Source organism: Miscanthus floridulus, chromosome 13 (assembly GCF_019320115.1).
Source record: "Miscanthus floridulus cultivar M001 chromosome 13, ASM1932011v1, whole genome shotgun sequence".
In the NCBI taxonomy this organism is placed as follows: domain Eukaryota; kingdom Viridiplantae; phylum Streptophyta; class Magnoliopsida; order Poales; family Poaceae; genus Miscanthus; species Miscanthus floridulus.
This window is the reverse complement of record NC_089592.1, coordinates 9,533,021-9,550,018: the sequence shown is the minus strand read 5'-3', so window position 1 is coordinate 9,550,018 and position 16,998 is coordinate 9,533,021. Positions and strand designations below refer to the sequence as shown.

Below are 16,998 nucleotides of genomic sequence, written 5' to 3'. Positions count from 1 at the left end.
CCTAAATTGGACCCTTAGTCTCATCGGTAGACACTGCAGTGGCTAAAGCTATCGTATGCTATCACATGGCCGTCGAAAGTAAATCTCTAAAGAACATGAAATTAATAAGATGGAGACAAAAAGTTACTAATAACTTGTAGAAATTTGTCAAGTTTAATTCGAATGTTAATATTTGGCTTAACGCTAAACATGTACATTAATGCTTTATTACCTTATAAGATCACCCATTTAATAATACTATTATTTACATAGTATATCGGGAGACATGGATCTATATATATATATATATATATATATATATATATATATATATATATATATATATGGCAATTAATTGGATGAGATGCATGCCGGTCGTCGCTACGATAGGAAGACGGCGGCTACTGGGCTGCAGCAAGCTTGGTAATCATGTCCTTTAAAACAGACGGGCAGCTCTTGCTCAGAAACTCGAGGCCGTCGGTCTTGATGACCTCTCTGAGATTTGCTGGATCCTCGAGGAATTTGAGGCACACCTCCTTAAGCCCAAGGCAATGGTGCTCCACGGCGAACGCCAGGATGACCGCCACGGTTGTCACATTCACAAACCCAGATAGCTTGTCTTCACAAACCAACCTCAGCCTCTCCATTTTATACCTATTCGCTGCTGCGACCAGGTCCGGGAGCATCATCGCCGCAGCTTCTGACCCCTTCATCTCCGGCAACGAGTCGGTGTATATGTAGTGGAGAAAAGCCTCGAAGTCCTGCGCCTCCATGTCTTCGATCTGTACAGCGACTGCTGCGCCGTCGTTGGTCGTCGTCAGGCTGGAGAGGGAGAGCTCGGCGTGGAACACCGGTGATCGGGCCATGAGCACACACCTGTGCGCCGCGAAAGTCCTGGTGTCCACCTCGAACGTCACGTCCGCACCCTCCCCGGTCACGAGGAGGCCGCCTAGGTGACGGTGCAGGTCCGACGGTGGCACCACCACTACAGGTGGTTGTGGGATTGCGCCAGTGTCGATGTCGACGTCCATTGTCTGAATCTCCTTGCTGGTGACGACCGTGAAATCACACCTGATCGCGAAGCGGTCGTCCTTGAGATGCTCAGATTTCTCCAATTCGTCCCTCTTGATGAAAGTCGCGTAGCCCCAGCCGAGGTCACGGAAGGTTTGCTCGGAACCCAAGGTGTAGCGTGGCACTGGCTTCCCCCCATGGTCAAGCAAGCTGAACGTGTACTGTGCTCTCACGCCTTCGGGGACATTGTAGTCGAGCTGAAGGTAAATGGATATGTAGTCGGACCAAGTCGAGTTGAGACCGTTGGGGTAGTAGCAGATGTGCCAGCTGTGGCCTCCGACGCGGAACGATCGGGACTGGATGTGGCTGCCGGTCGGGACATCCTTGGTGCCGGAGTAGCCGTCGATCTTCAGCAGGTGCTGGCCGCTCTCGGTGCTGGCGACGATGGCTGAGGCGGACCGCAACGGCTCGCCCCTGCTGCCACCGATGTTGGACGCCGTCATCGGCATGGAGATCACGGCTTATTTGCTAGGGAAAATTGGTCTGGTAGCATTGAAAGATCGCCGTATCCGGAAAATACCATCGAAATTTTGCCGCTCCGTAAAATACCATCGAAAGAATGCAAGGTCACCTGGATATAGCATTCCGTCACGTTTGGAGCAAACGCCGTCGCCTCCGTCAAGCTCGTCCCCTTCTCCTTCCTGAGGTGAGCGCGGCTGCTGCCTCCGCTCCAGGCGGGGGGCCATGGCAGCGAGCTCCGGCGTCTGGCTGCTGCGGGCGGAATCGCGGGCTGGTGCACAAGCACGTTAAGCTAGCTGCCTTCTGGTTCTAGCTAGGCGAAGGAAATTAAAGCAGGCTGCATCGGTGCGTGCCTTGAGGAAGATGTCAACGGCGCGGTAGAGGCCGTCGGTGACGACACGAGCGTGGTCCGGGAGCAGCTCGGCGAGGGAGATGAACTTGGATGGGAGGATGTTGGAGTCGAGCGCCACCTCCGCGAGGTAGCTGTCCAGCAGCTTGGCGGCCTTCACCAGGAGGCTCTGCTTGGGCGACCGCGGGCTGTCGTAGTCGAACCCGGCGTCCTCCTCGTTGTGGTCGTCGTCGAGGTTGAGGAACACCGAGAAGATGCGTGCCACCACGTCCGTGTCGTACAGCGCGTGCTGCTGCCCGTGCCCACCCGGCGTGGCCGCGCCCGCGCCCACGCCGGCGGCGATGAGTATGTCCTCCAGGATGGCCTGGTCCAGCTGCATGCCGATCCGCTTCTCCAGGTTAGCCCTGCAGATGCTGGACGCGGACACCGACATCGCCGTCTTGAGGAGCCCCGAGAGGAAGGCCATCGGCACGGGGCTCTTCTTGGACTGCGCCGGGAGCAGGCCCACGATGGCCTCCACGACGGCGCGTTGCTTCTTGACGGCGTCAGCATTCGCGGCGCCGCCGCCGCATCTGTGCACGTCCCTGGCCATGAGCCCGTGCAGCGAGTTCTGCGCGTAGCTGATGAGGATCCGGGTCACCGTCTCCTGCTTGAGCCCCTTGGCCTTGACCGCGGACAGCAGGCGCTGGAAGAAGTCGAGGCCGAGCGCGGCCACCTGCGAGTCGAGGTCGGCGAACGCCACGGCGGGCTTCAGCTGCGCCGTGCACTGGTCCAGCTTGGACAGCCCCGACGTGATCTGCTCCTTGCACACGTTGCTAGCAATGGCGGCGATGAGGCGGGGCACGAGGCCGACGTCCTCTGCGGCCGGGAGTAGCCCTCGCAGCTGCGGAGCACGGCGACGGAGCTGGCGATGCTGGGGAGCACCGCGTCGCGGAGGAACGCCTCGGCGCGGAGCTCCAGGCTCTTATCGGAGAAGTCGTCGGTGATCTGCAGGTAGTGCGTGGCGCAGCGCAGCATAGCGACGTTGGCGACCGTGACGTCCACGTGGACGCCGTAGCAGAACTTGGCGGCGAGCTCGAACGCCGGCGTGCCCCCCGGGGTGCCGTGCAGGTTGAGCAGCGCCAGCTTGGCGTCCTTGGCCTCCGCGACGAGCCGCCGGATCTTGCCGCTCCGGGACACCAGCGGGAACTGCGCGAACAGCTATGCCGTCGGCGTTAGCACATCGTTTTGGTTTTCTGCCGCGTTCTTGTGCAAGGCCAAGGAGCTCTCAGTCTCTCACCTTGTGGAGCGCGAAGCTGGAGGTGCCGACCTCGACGGTGAGGTCGCTGGAGACGTCGGTCGGAGGCCTGCAAGACGTAGTACGAAGAGAGGGTTCAGCTGAGTTCGCGACAGGATCAGAGCACAGGAAGGAGAAGGGGACGAGCTTGACGGAAGCGATGGCGTTTGCTCCAAACGTGACGGAATGCTATATCCAGGTGATATTGCATTCTTTCGATGGTATTTTACGGAGCGGCAAAATTTCGATGGTATTTTCCGGATACGGCGATCTTTCAATGCTACCAGACCAATTTTCCCTATTTGCTACTTCAGCTTCTCTTCTTGCACGCGCTGCATTATTTCGAGTGCTGAATTTTAGATATATACGACGAATCTTATAACACGTTAATCTTAATCTTAATATTACTAATTAGAGGCCTCTAACAGCACTTTATGGCTTTCTAAAAGCTGAGTAAACTCCTTTTTTTTTTAAAAAGAGAGGCCTTTAACAGAGAGGCTCCACCTTAACTTCTACGAGACGCGCTTATCTATTCTCTTTTTAAAAAACCACCCACCTCTGTTATTATGTAAAATACATAAAGAAGCTCATTAAATTTGCATCTAATTTATCCACCTTTGCCATTATGAATGATAATTTAAAAATGATCTCCTCAATTTGCATCTAAATACCCCAACTATGCCATTACAAAAGATAATTTAAAAATAACTCTTAAATTTGCATGTAAATTATCTACCTCTACCATTACAAAAGATAATGAAAGGTAACCTCTAAATTGTCTTTTTAATTACGTGTATCTACCATTATGAAAGATATAAGGTAAAGTAACCCCGTTTAATTGTATCTAAATTGCCTAAATCTACCACTATAAAAATTGGTGCAGATGGTCAAAGAGACTTTTCTTTCTTAGGCACATGGGCGGTAGTCTAGTCTACGGATTGATGGCGGCTACAGTGTATGTGATCTCTTTCGTAATAATACTCCTACATGCCATGTGCTACTCAGGGAGTTTTTTCTAAGACTTGTATCAACTAGATGTGTTATTTTTGAAAAAAAAATAAAGTCTTACTTTATCAAAAAAATTAATGCGAAGTCTGCATATATTATGCATAAATACGGACAAATCAAGAAGGAGCAAATAAATAAATTTACATTCGTGCCCTACATATTTTTAAATCATTGAAGAAATGTACGTGTCTTATAAAAATAATGAGTCCTTTTACTGTCCTTCAAGAGGTTACCGGAGGTACTATGCCTAGACATCAGAAAATAGAGTACTTGAGGTACCAAAATTTGGTACCTCCCATCACTACAGGAAACCGGGACTTTGCCCAGTGCTCAAATCTTTGCCGAGTGCCAAATATCGGGCACTCGGCAAAGGCCACCTTTGCCGAGTGCCGCACTCGGCGAAACTTGGCACTCGGCAAATAGGGCTTTGCCGAGTGTTTGGCACTCGGCAAAATAAGGCACTCGGCAAAGCCAAACTTTGCCCAGTGCCAGACACTCGGCAAATTTGGGCACTCGGCAAAGAGGCGCCCGGGGATAACGGTACCCAACGCCGGCCTCTTTGCCGAGTGCCTTCTGTTTGGCACTCGGCAAAATATTGGCTTTGCCGAGTGCCTAGGGCTAGCACTCGGCAAAATATTCACTTTGCCGAGTGCCAAACCTTGGCACTCGGCAAAATAATTTTTTTTTGTTTTTTGCCACCAACTTTTTTTCTTAGATTTGTATTTGTACCATGAACATGTTCAAATTTGGCACAATTTCATTGCTGTTTGCTATATTTCTTCACTTTATTTCGTTTTCTTGCAATTTTCTGGAAAATGTAGGTTTGAACTGCAGGTGCATCGAATAATAGTTTTGATTCATTCCAAAAATGTTATTCTTGTTTGTTAGTGTCACTTTATGCTAAATCTAGGAACTGTCTCCAAATTTTGATCAACGTGCTCACGGGGCAACGTCGCGAACTTGCATGCGAGTGGTTATTTAATTCTATAAAATTCAAACGAATCCCGAAAATCATGAAACTTGGCGAGATGTCGTGATATCACATGCATATGCGGTGGTAAAAATTTGAAAACGTTTGGAGGACGTCATCACGTATGGTGTTCCCGCCGCGCCCGCGCGCCTCCGGCCCCGCGCGCCGCCGGCCCCGCGCCCGCTGTAGGAAGGAGGAGGAGGTAGGAGGAAGAGGAGGAAGGAAAGCAGGAAGGAGAAGAAGGGGAGGAGGAAGAAGAAGAAAGAGAAGGGAGGAGAGAAGGAGAAGGGGAGAAGAGGAGAAGAGGAGAAGAAAGGTGCCGCCTCGGTTCGTCGACCCTCACGCCGTAGCGGTCGTCCCCGTTGTCGTCGCCGGCCCTCGGTCTTCGCATTCTCGCTGGCAAGGTATGCCCTAATGTTAGTATTAGTTAGTAAGTAGTAGTGTTAGTAGTAGTAGTTAATTAGTAGTGTTAGTATTAGTTAGTAAGTCGTAGTGACAGTAGTAGTTGTAGTTGTTGTTCATAGTTTTAGTGTTAGTAGTAGTTATTGTTGTATGTATGTGGTTGATGGCCTTCGTGCCTATGTTTGGTATACATGTGGTTGTTGGCCTTCGTGCTAATGTTTTCTACAGGTTTTGGGAACCTCTCCGTGCAGGGGAGGTGCTGCCGAAATTTTCAATGGAGTCTAACCATTTGCCTTTTCTTTGCAGGACGAGGACCGTTGGGAGGCACTCGGTGACCCCGATCGTCTTCGTTGGCGTTGCGGTTCTGCCTGCACCGCGTCGCCTCGCCACTGCAGCGACTCGCCACCACCCCACTAGCCTGACCTCACCGACACCCTAGGTATAACCCATCTTGCATACTTGCATCTCGTGTAACCCCAGTTAGGCGTCTCCTGTCCGAAAGAGATACGGTCGTTGGTATGCAGATCTTTGCATACCAAATTCTGTACCTGTTTCGGATTGTCCACGTTTTTTGGATAGCCTGCGGATGCGTAGATGGGTTGGTTTCCGTGGCCCGCTCCTGTTCGAGACAGAGTTTCGACACCACCTCCTCGTTGTTCTCCTGATACACAATCTCCCTGCCAGGACGTGTATCGGGAGAACAGCGGGGAGGTGCTGCCGAAATTCTGTCTTGGATAGGAGCGGACCATGGAAGCCAACCTCATCTACGCATCCTCGGGTGGGATTAGGACCTATCCTTCACCTATTAGATGTATAGTAGGAACGCCTTGTGGATTTACCTGTAGTTTTTATTACTCGCTTACATATGCATGTGCCAGAGGATGGATAACCGTGAGTGGATGTACACGGGCCACGCAAGTATGACCCCAGAATGGATGACCAAGACCAATGCTTTCCTGGAGCATGCATTTGGTGAGGCTGCTAAAGGGTCAGCCCGGATGCCGTGTCCGTGCAGCAGATGTGGGAACAAGAAAAGAAAAATTAAGAGGCTCGTGGGGGAAGATCTTATCAAGTATGGATTCACGGCAAACTATACCCGCTGGATCCACCATGGTGAAGCCGATCGTATTAGAGAGGAGGTGGTGAGACAGCGTCTCGAGGATTATGATGGAGATGGTGGGGTAGCAGACTGGATGGATGACATTCAGCAGGCACGGTTCGGTGAAGGATTGGAGGAGAAGCCAGAGGAAAGCGCAAAGACGTTCTATGATATGCTGTCTTCAGCGCAGAAGCCCTTGCACGAAAAGACAACGGTATCGCAGCTGGATGCAATTGGACGCATCGTGGGGTTGAAGTCGCAGTTTAGCATGAGTCGGGACAACTTCGATGGTATGTTGGCAGTTTTTGGATCCCTGCTTCTGGAGGATCACATCCTGCCGAAGAACTTGTACGAGTCACAAAAACTTCTTCGTGCACTTAAGATGTCGTATGAGCAGATCCATGCTTGTCCGAATGGATGCGTCCTTTTTAGGAAAGATCACGAGGGAGCAACGCACTGTCCAAAGTGCAAATCCTCTAGGTACCTGGAGGTCGACACTAGTGATGGCAAGAAGGAACAGCTGAGTATCCCTACGAAGGTCCTACGGTACCTTCCTTTCATACCGAGGATCCAACGGCTGTACATGACAGAGGAGTCTGCGAAACAGATGACATGGCACAAAAATGGCAAAAGGTACAATCCGGACAAGATGGTACACCCATCGGATGGCGACGCCTGGACCCATTTCGATGGCATACATCGTGTTAAAGCTGAGGAGGCTCGCAATGTACGTGTAGCGTTGGCAACAGATGGGTTCAACCCGTATGGATTGTCCGCGGCCCCATACACTTGTTGGCCCGTGTTCGTGATACCCCTGAATCTCCCCCTCGATGTCATCTTTCAACCCAAGAATGTATTTTTATCGCTGATAATTCCTAGACATCCGGGGAACAATATGGGTGTGTTCATGGAGCCTGTGTTCGATGATTTGATCGATGCTTGGGAAAAGGGGGTACTGACATACGACCGAGCTACAAAGAGAAACTTCACAATGCATGTGTGGTACCACTACTCCCTGCATGACTTCCTGGCGTATGGCCTATTCTGCGGGTGGTGTGTTCATGGGAAGTTCCCATGCCCAATATGCAAGGCAGGTGTGAGGTTCACTTGGCTGAAGAGTGGTGGCAAGTTTTCTTCGTTCGACCAACATCGTCAGTTCCTCCCCCTTGACCATCCATTCAGACGAGATATCAAGAACTTCACGAAAGGTGTTGAAGTCACTGATCCTACACCTCAGATGATGACCGCTGCTGAGATCCGCGCTGAGATAGAGGCTCTCAAAGTTGATAAAGAGAAAGGTCGTTTTGATGGATATGGTCAGTACCACATGTGGACTCATAAATCGGGCTTGACTAGGCTTCCCTATTTCAACGATCTTCTTCTTCCACACAACATTGATTTAATGCACACAGAGAAGAATATCGCCGAGGCGCTTTGGGGAACACTCATGGACACAGAAAAGTCAAAGGACAATGTTAAGGCAAGAGTGGACTTGGCAGCACTGTGCGATAGACCAAAGCAAGTGATGAAGACTCCCGCGCCTGGCAAGAAATGGAAAAGGACTTTGGTCAATTTTGTTTTGAAGAAGGACCAAAGGAGGGAAGTATGTCAGTGGGTTCAGTCGTTAATGTTCCCTGATGGGTATGCGGCGAATCTGAGGAGGGGAGTGAACGTGTCCACTTGCCGAGTGTTAGGGATGAAGAGTCATGACTTCCACATATGGATTGAGCGGCTCCTTCCAGCGATGACCAGAGGTTTCGTCCTCGAGCATGTGTGGCGTGTCCTGGCAGAGTTGAGCTATTTCTTCCGCCAGCTTTGTGCCAAGGAGCTATATCGGGCCGTGATTGATGACTTAGAGAAAGTGGCACCTGTGTTGCTCTGTAAGATGGAGAAGATCTTCCCACCCGGCTTCTTCCTCTCAATGCAGCATCTGATTTTGCACCTGCCTCACGAGGCACGAATGGGGGGGGCCCGTGCAAGCCCGTTGGTGCTATCCAATCGAGAGATGTCTAAAGGTTCTTCGGAAAAAGTGTAGAAATAAAGCTAGAATTGAGGCATCCATGGCAGAGGCATTCATTCTTGAGGAGGTGTCAAACTTCACAACATCATACTATAAGGATAGCCTTCCCAGCGTGCACAATCCAATCCCTCGTTACAACACCGACGAGAGGTCATCAAATCTCAGCCTTTTCAAAGGTCAACTTGGCAGGGCAAGCGCTTCGAGCACCAAGACCTTGCGGAATGATGAGTGGCACACTATCATGTTGTATGTGTTGTTGAACCTTGACGAAGTGAACCCTTATGTGCAGTAAGTTCTCAATGAGCTTGTTACATACGCCGTCACTATCATCTATCTATCCAACCCCCTTGTCTCTTGCTTTTTTCAGGGAATTTCTGAATACATACTGGACAGGAAATAGGGATCCTTCCCCTCAAGAACAAGATAGTCTTCTCAAAGGTGGTGTGCCCGATTTCATTTCATGGTTCGAAAAGAAGGTACCATCCAATTTACATCGTTCCATCTGTGACATCCCACTTTGCTCTTATGAGCGAGTAATGATCTATCCGTCCTCACCTTACAAGCACGCACGGATGCGGAAATGGATGAAGAGTTGAAACAGGTTGTCAAAGGCTTCCCCTATAGGGTCAAGTCATTCACCGTATATGATGTGAATGGCTATCGCTTCCACACAAGAAGCCACGAGCTCAGTCGGCCCAATCGAAAAACCACGAATACTGGAGTTCGTACGCCCGGCACCGATGACCGTGACTAATACGGCATAGTCGAAGAAATATACGAGCTCAACTTTGAGCTTCGCGGAGGTCATAAGCCAGTCGTATTCAAATGCCATTGGTTCGATCCCAATGTCACGAGAAGAGCCCCTGAGACTGGACAAGTTGAAATTCGACAAGATTCCCTCTATCAAGGAGACGATGTCTATATTGTGGCTCAACAGGCCACGCAAGTTTATTATCTTCCATGGGCGTGCCAAAAAGATCCCACTCTTGAGGGTTGGTACCTTGCGTAGTTGGTATCACCGCATGGCAAAGTGCCTGTCCCAAACGATGAGGATTACAACTTTGACCCAAACACATATACAGGGGAGTTCTATCAACCCAAGGGGCTAGATGGCATGTTTCACATAGACATGTTTTCGCTGATGGGCATGGAAGTAGACAATGACATTGATGAGGACGATGGAGATGAGGACGATGGAGAAGAGGTGCAAAATGCCAAAGACTTAGCACTGCTTGAGCGATTACGGTTTGGCGTTGCCATTAATGACAACGATGGAGATGAGGCAGAAATGTTAGACAATATTGTTAGTGATGACGACACTTATGATCCGGCCGCTGCCGATCCTGAAGATTATTTCTAATTCATGTAATACTATATTATTATTATTTTCTAGTTATGTTTCGTTCATTTTGCATCTCTATATTTGTCTATATTGTGCTAACTGGTTTACTCTTTGTATTTGCAGGCACTCGACAAAATGCCGGGCGGAAGGCGAACCCGGACCTGCAACTCGCTCTACGCAAGGACGACTCAGGAGGCGGAGGCGAGGAGCCGTCTGGCCCGCCGCCCCCGCGGCCGTCCGAGGAGGGCGGTGCAGTCGTCTGCCGTCCCCCCGCCCGAGGAGGACCGGACGACGACCACTGACGACGAGGACCAGCAGCTGGCCCCCCAGACAAGAGGGGGTGACACTTCCTCTTGGGGGTGGTGGGGGGTGACAATTCCTCTAGGGGGTGGCGGGGGGTTCCACTTCGAGCACCTCATCAGCACCGTACTTGCGCGGGTCCTCGCAGCTCCCGACGCGGCCGATCCCGTTTCAGAGGAGGCCGGTGATTCGTCCCAAGGGCGACAAGTAAGTATCCGTTCATTTTGCATCTCTTCTTGTTCATATGCTGAAAACCGAACTGCGGACTAACAATTCTTCTTACTGACTCCTGTAGGAACTGGGAACTTGTGTCTGGGGGCGATCATCGGCAGTGCAATGGGATCCTCGGTGGCCTGATCTGCATGCACTACCCTGGTTTGGTCACCCACGCCCAGGTTGAGTCGCCTCCCTGGACGTGGGACCACTTCAACTCCGCCGTGGACGCCGTGTACGGCACCGTACAGGAGCGGATCAGGCGTGAGTTCTGGGTGAGTCTACATCACACTACATTGCTCAATACTATGGAATCATTAGACGTTCTTGAAATAATGAAAGGACACATGATGTCTGTATGCAGGACTTCTTAACGTTGGAGGAGGGGCATGACCCCGCCTGGGTGACGAAGGTGCAGGACAGGGCATGCAGGGGCCGAGTCACGGACCTATACTACGAGGCGAGGCTGCAGTGCCACATCAACCACTCGTGCGACGTCCTTGGTCGGTACCCGGGGAAGAGCGAGGCTAGGACCATGACACTCACCAGGGAGCAGTACCTCGCAGTAAGTTATAAAACATTGTTACTGACTCATTCCATGAAGAATAGGTAGCCTTCATTTTATATTCTAACATTTCTAATACAATACTTGATGGCATGCAGATGTGTCCTTCTTGGTGCGCCAGGCACAGAGACTGTTGGGCGGCCATCGTGGACAAGTGGGTCTCCGATGAGTGGAGGGAGAGGCACGCCCTCCGTCGGGAGTGCCGCCTGCAGATGGGTGGGCCGGCGCACCACCAAGGCAACCGGCCCCTCAGTTCGTACGCCCAGGCCTGGGTACACGCTACGCACTTATTTATTTATTTGTTCTAACGCTCAATTCTCATTACTTCTAATCGTCTTTGTGTTTTCCTCGCAGTCCCAGTCGCATGATGGCCAGGAATGCAACGAGTTCATGGCGTACGCCATGGCACACAAGGGCAAGGCGACAGCCCCGGACACCGTCTACAACCCGGAGGACGGGCCCAAGGCGTACAGCGACACGAGCGTCCACAGCAAGCTCACCGACTACGCCTCGGCGGCCCGTGAGCGGCATGGGGAGGACTTCGACCCCGCCACCCAGCCCCTTGATACCGACCTCGTGATGAGGCTCGGAGGAGGGAAGCAGCACGGCCGGTACTGGATGGCCTCCAACATGGTCGACTCGACCTCTGTGCCCAACCTCATCCAGATCCGAGCACAGAGCACGAGCTCCTCCGTCCCCATTCGACCTCGGCAGGCGAGCACACTGCAGCAGATGGCGGCACTCCAGGTTAGTTCTATTTCATTCGCCGTTCATTACTTTTACACATGTACCTTGCATTTGCATTGTTTAAACGTTGGTGATTGAATATTGCAGGCCACTGTGGAGAGGATGGAGGCCGAGAGGGAGGCCGAGAGGTCGAGAGGGAGAGGGCCTAGAGGGAGGCCGAGAGGGCCGAGTGGGAGGTCCTGAGGGCCCAGAGGGCGGCCGAGGCGCAGAGGATGCAGGACATGTTCTCATTCATGTCGAGCCTCGGCACCACTCTCCCGGGTGTGGTGGTGCCCCAGTCGCTGCTCGCTCCAGTTGTGCCTCCTACTCCTCTGGCTCTAGGCACTCCGGTGAGTATATATATATGGTTGATCAAGTCCTTTAGCTTGTGTAGATACTAATGAATTCAATTCTCCTTTGTGCAACAGTCGTCGGGTTCGAACCCGACTCCTTCGCCTCAGCACACACACACCCCGGCTGGACAGGTCCACCACTGCACGGAGGTGCCCCTTCAGGCTCCCATTGGGATCAGTGGCAGTAGGTGGCGCCCCTTCATGTTTCATTGACTTTTCTTGATCTAGGACTTGTGTTGGATGAAGACTTCTTAGATGTTGTCATGGATTTGCACATTGGATGTGCGTGTGATGGATTATGCAGGAGGATGTGCTTGTGATGGATGTTGGATGTGCTTGTGATGTATTATGGATTATGTATGCGTTTTGTGTGATGCTAAATGCCTGTGTGCTGTCTCATGTATTATATATGAGTTTTGCGTGTTTGCTTTCGAAGGAAAGCAACAAATAAAAAAAATTGCAAATTTCCCAGCTTTGCCGAGTGCCAACACTCGGCAAAGAAGTCTTTGCCGAGTGCCAGGGGTGTGGCACTCGGCAAAGCTGGGAAAAAATGCTGTAAAAACAGCCACTTCCCCAGTTTTGCCGAGTGCCACAGCCTGGCACTCGGCAAAGAGGTCAATTTTGCCGAGTGCCAGATGGTACCACTCGGCAAAGACTATTTTTAAAAAGAATTTTTTTTAAAAAAAATTGTTTCTTTGCCGAGTGCTCAGCCCCAGCTCTCGGCAAACATTCAAATTTTGCCGAGTGCCAGTCCCTAGGCACTCGGCAAAGCCGGCGTCAAATGTTGACGGCAGTTATTTTTTTGCCGAGTGCGGGCTTAGCACTCGGCAAAGACTTTGCCGAGTGTCGATTTTTGACACTCGGCAAAGAAATTTTTGCCGACAAAATCTTTGCCGAGAGACCTTTGCCGAGTGCGGCACTCGGCAAAGCCTTTGCCGAGTGCTTGGCTGGCTTTGCCGAGTGCCCCCAGCACTCGGCAAAGAGGGCGTCTGCAGTTGTGCATGTTATAAAATCAGCCGTACCTCTTGGCATCTTTTGAAGATCCTTAAAAAGGCGCACAAAGAAATGGAAGGAGACAAAGGAGATCAGTAGAAAGTTTCACTCTTCGAGTAAAAATAATCATCTGGTGATGGAAGAGGCAGGGCCTGGCATATGACATATAAGGGCAGCCACAACACAGCTACTAGAATCGTATGCCTCATATAAAAAGTTACACGAAGCTAACAATCTCTCAACGCAGGCCTCTCCTCCTGTCACAAACATCACTTTCACCTTTTTCTCTTTACCTTTGACAGACCAGGAATAAAGTTGTGTAGACTATGGTCTCATCCACCCCAACGCGTGTTACATGGGAGCTTCTGCAATTTGTCAGCCCAAGCCGTCGTTACCTCTGCAGGCAGCACTGACAGCGTGTAGCGTTGGGGAGGCCCTGAGCGGTATGTGAGCAAGCTTTGTGAAGATGATTGACCACACAGGGCCCACAAGATTGAGGGCCCCATGTATTATCTTATGTTGGCACTCAAAGTAGTGCTAGGAAGTGCTAACTTATTACTACAAACTCCTCAGTATGATCTTCGGAGTGCAATTTAAACCACAATTTTCTATTAAAATGTAGTTGTAATGTCTAATAAATGTATGCGAAAATGTTGTTCAAGACAAATCTATTCATATGATTTTTATGTCTCTAAACTAAATATTTTGAGAGCTATATGTGGTCAAATTTTCAAAAGTTTAATTGGATTTGTCAAAGTGTCATATATTTATGATCGGGAGGAGTACAACTTTTCACTGGCGGAGCCAAGGGGGGGCTGGCAGGGGCCATGCCCCCCCCCCCCCCCAATGTTTCACAACAAAAAAAATTAGTAGTATGACTTAATATTTTTTATTTATATTAAGAGGGAGATTATATAAAATTCTTGTCATATATACTTATTAATATCTTCTAGATAATATAATCATACAAAACATAACTAGATAATAAAATTATCGCAATGAAAAAGACCGAGCCGGCCCCCCCTAAGTATAATTCCTGACGGCCGGCCCCCCTTGAGTATAAATCCTGGCTCCGCCACTGCGTGGACCCCATCGTGCTGGACGCGCCGCGCCGGGACGCGGCGGCCGTGCTGAGGGCGGCGAGGCCGGGGCCCAGGGGCATGGTCGTGGTGCGCCACGGCGACACCGGCATCGGCGGCGTCCGGCGTCGCGCCGCCGTGGGGGGCGATGGCGGCCGGGACCAGGGTCGTGCGCGCAGCCTACCTCCCCATCGGCGCCGGCGGCGTCGAGGTGCTGCACGTCGGGGTCGGCAAGGGGCCCAGCCTACTGACGACCACACAGCAGCTGCACGGCCACAGCAGGAGGCACCGCGCAGGAGGCCGTGGGCAGTGGATCCGCCACGTCAACCACCGCACCGGCGAGGAGCACGTCTTCCGGCGCCAGTAGCCTACTCACTACTGGAGACGGCCTCTTTGCCGAGGGCTTCTGCGTTTGCCGAGGGCTAGATCTCGGGCACTCGGCAAATGGGGTCTTTGCCGAGGGCCAGCCCCAGGAGCCCTCGACAAAGCTAGGCCCTCGGCAAAGAAACGACCCTCGGCAAAATAAGTCTTTGTCGAGGGCCTAGCCCTCGACAAATTGGCCCTCGGCAAATATGGCCAGATGGGTCACGGCGGCCACTGGCGTCAGTCTTTGCCGAGTGCCCGCCGTTAGTTACTCGGCAAAGATTTTTTTTAATATTCTTTGCCGAGGGCCCAGATCCAGGACCCTCGGCAAAGATTTTTTTTTTAAATATTCTTTGCCGAGGGCCATTGCTAGGCCCTCGGCAAAGACCCCCTTTGCCGAGGGCCAGGCTAGGCCCTCGGCAAAGATTTTTTTTTGGGTTTTTTGAACCCAGTTTTTTTGTGGTGCTATAATACATTATTTAAAACTCAATTTTAAAATTTGGGCCAAATTTGACTTTTTTTGATATATTTCCCTAATTTATTTCTTTTCGTTGATTTTTTTCGAATATTTCAAATTTGAACTGCAAGTGGATGGAATAATGCAATTTAGTGATTCGAAAAAAGTTATTCATGGTATTTGGTGTATGTTGCGTCCCTATCCACGAACTCGCATCAAATTTCGGGCATCTTCTTCATGTAACATGACGAGAAACTTGTCGGAAAAGTGTTTTTAAATTATATAAAATCCATACGAAGTCCAAAAATCATGAAACTTGTCGAGGAGTCATGTTATCGCATGTGTAGGGTGTGGTAAAAATTTGAGAAGGTTTCGAGTAAGTGTGTGATGTCGGATGACTAAAACCCAGACGTCGGATGCCTAAAACCTTAAATCGGCCAGTGGCCCAAATTCCCCGCCCACAGACCAAAAAAAAAATCTTTGCCGAGGGCCTAGCCTGGCCCTCGGCAAATGGGGTCTTTGCCGAGGGCCTGGCCAATGGCCCTCGGCAAAGAATATTAAAAAATAAATAAAAAATCTTTGCCGAGGGCCCTGGATCTAGGCCCTCGGCAAAGGGCCCGACCCTAAATCGGCCAGCGGCCCAAATTCCCCGCCCACAGAACACCGTTACGCCGCTGCTGCTTGACGTCGCCGCTGCGCGCCCCGCCGCCCCGCGCGGCCCACCGCAGTGTGCCCCGCCGCCTCGCCGTAGCGCGGCCGGCCGCCCCACGCGCCCCGTCGCCCACCACCGCGCCGCCCCGCGCCCGGCCGCCCCGCCGCCCACCACCGCGCCACCCCGCGCCCGGCGGCCTCGCCGCCCCACCACCGCGCCGCCTGACCTCCGCGCCGCCCCTATGCGCCACTCCAGCGCCGCCCCTGCGCGCCGCCCCAGTGCCGCCCCACCGACGTCGCCCCACCGCCCCAGAGCCGCCTCGGCCGACCCTCCGTCGGCCCCCCACGCCAGCCTTTCCGCCCCCCGCGCCGGCCTTCCCGCTGCCCCGGCCGGCCCTCCGGTGGCCCCCCGTGCCGGCCTTCCCGCCCCCCACGCCGGCCTCCCCGCCCCGACACCAGCCCCCAGGCCGCCCCCATCGCCGGCTGCTGTTGGAGGGGAGGAGTACTCCGACGCCGCTCGACCTCGCCGGAGAAGAAAGTGACCCCCGCACCGCGATGCCCGACTCCACCGCAACCCTAGGTAAAACTCTCGTTGTCGGCCTTCGTGCCGTATGTGGTTGTGTGGGCCTTCGTGCCGTAAATTGATATGAGGGCCTTCGTGCTGTTGTGGTTGTCGGCCTTCGTGCCGTTGTGAATGTCAGCCATCATGTCGTTTTTTGTAGGTTTTGGAAACCTCCCCGTGCAGGGGAGGTGCTGCCGAAATTTTGAACAAACAATAACCTATTGCCTTTTTATGCAGGAGAAGAGCACGTCAGAGGGGACCCGGAGGACCCCGATCGTCTTCGTCGGCGTCGCAGTTCTGCCTGCACTGCGTCGCCTCGCCACTGCGTCGACTCACCACTACCCCGCTAGGCTGACTTCACCGACACCCTAGGTATAAATAACCTCTTTTTCCGCATGTCTATCGTAGCCCGCGCGTAACCTAGTTAGGCGTCTCCCGTCCGAAAGAGATACGGTCGTAGGTATGTGGATCTTTGCATATCTGCGACCGTATCTGTTTCGGATTGTCCACATTTTTTGGACAGCCCGCGGATGCGTAAATGGGTTAGTTTCCATGGTCCGCTCTGGTCTGAGATGGAGTTTCGGCATCACCTCCCTATTGTTCTCCGGATACACACTCTCCATGGCAGGACGTGTATCGAGAGAACAGCGGGGAGGTGCTGCCGAAATTCTGTCTCAGAGAGGAGCGGACCCTGGAAACTGACCTCATCTACGCATCCGTGGGTGGGATTAGGACCTATCCTCACCTATTAGACATTAGGA

At 52.0% G+C, this 16,998-nt stretch overlaps 1 protein-coding gene and 1 pseudogene across 1 annotated transcript; both read right to left on the bottom strand.

Moving 5' to 3' along the window:
- Positions 1-380: 380 nt before the first annotated feature.
- Positions 381-1,499, bottom strand: LOC136499420 (BTB/POZ and MATH domain-containing protein 1-like). Its single transcript, XM_066495082.1, has one exon. It carries the CDS (start codon positions 1,497-1,499, stop codon positions 381-383), a length of 1,119 nt encoding a protein of 372 aa, XP_066351179.1.
- A 297-nt stretch (positions 1,500-1,796) lies between these two features.
- On the bottom strand, positions 1,797-3,758 carry LOC136499419 (BTB/POZ domain-containing protein At1g03010-like; annotated as a pseudogene).
- Positions 3,759-16,998: the final 13,240 nt, after the last annotated feature.

Coding starts and splice junctions, on each gene's coding strand:
- LOC136499420 (XM_066495082.1), bottom strand. CDS start 1,499: ATGCCGATGACGGCGTCCAACATCGGTGGCAGCAGGGGCGAGCCGTTG.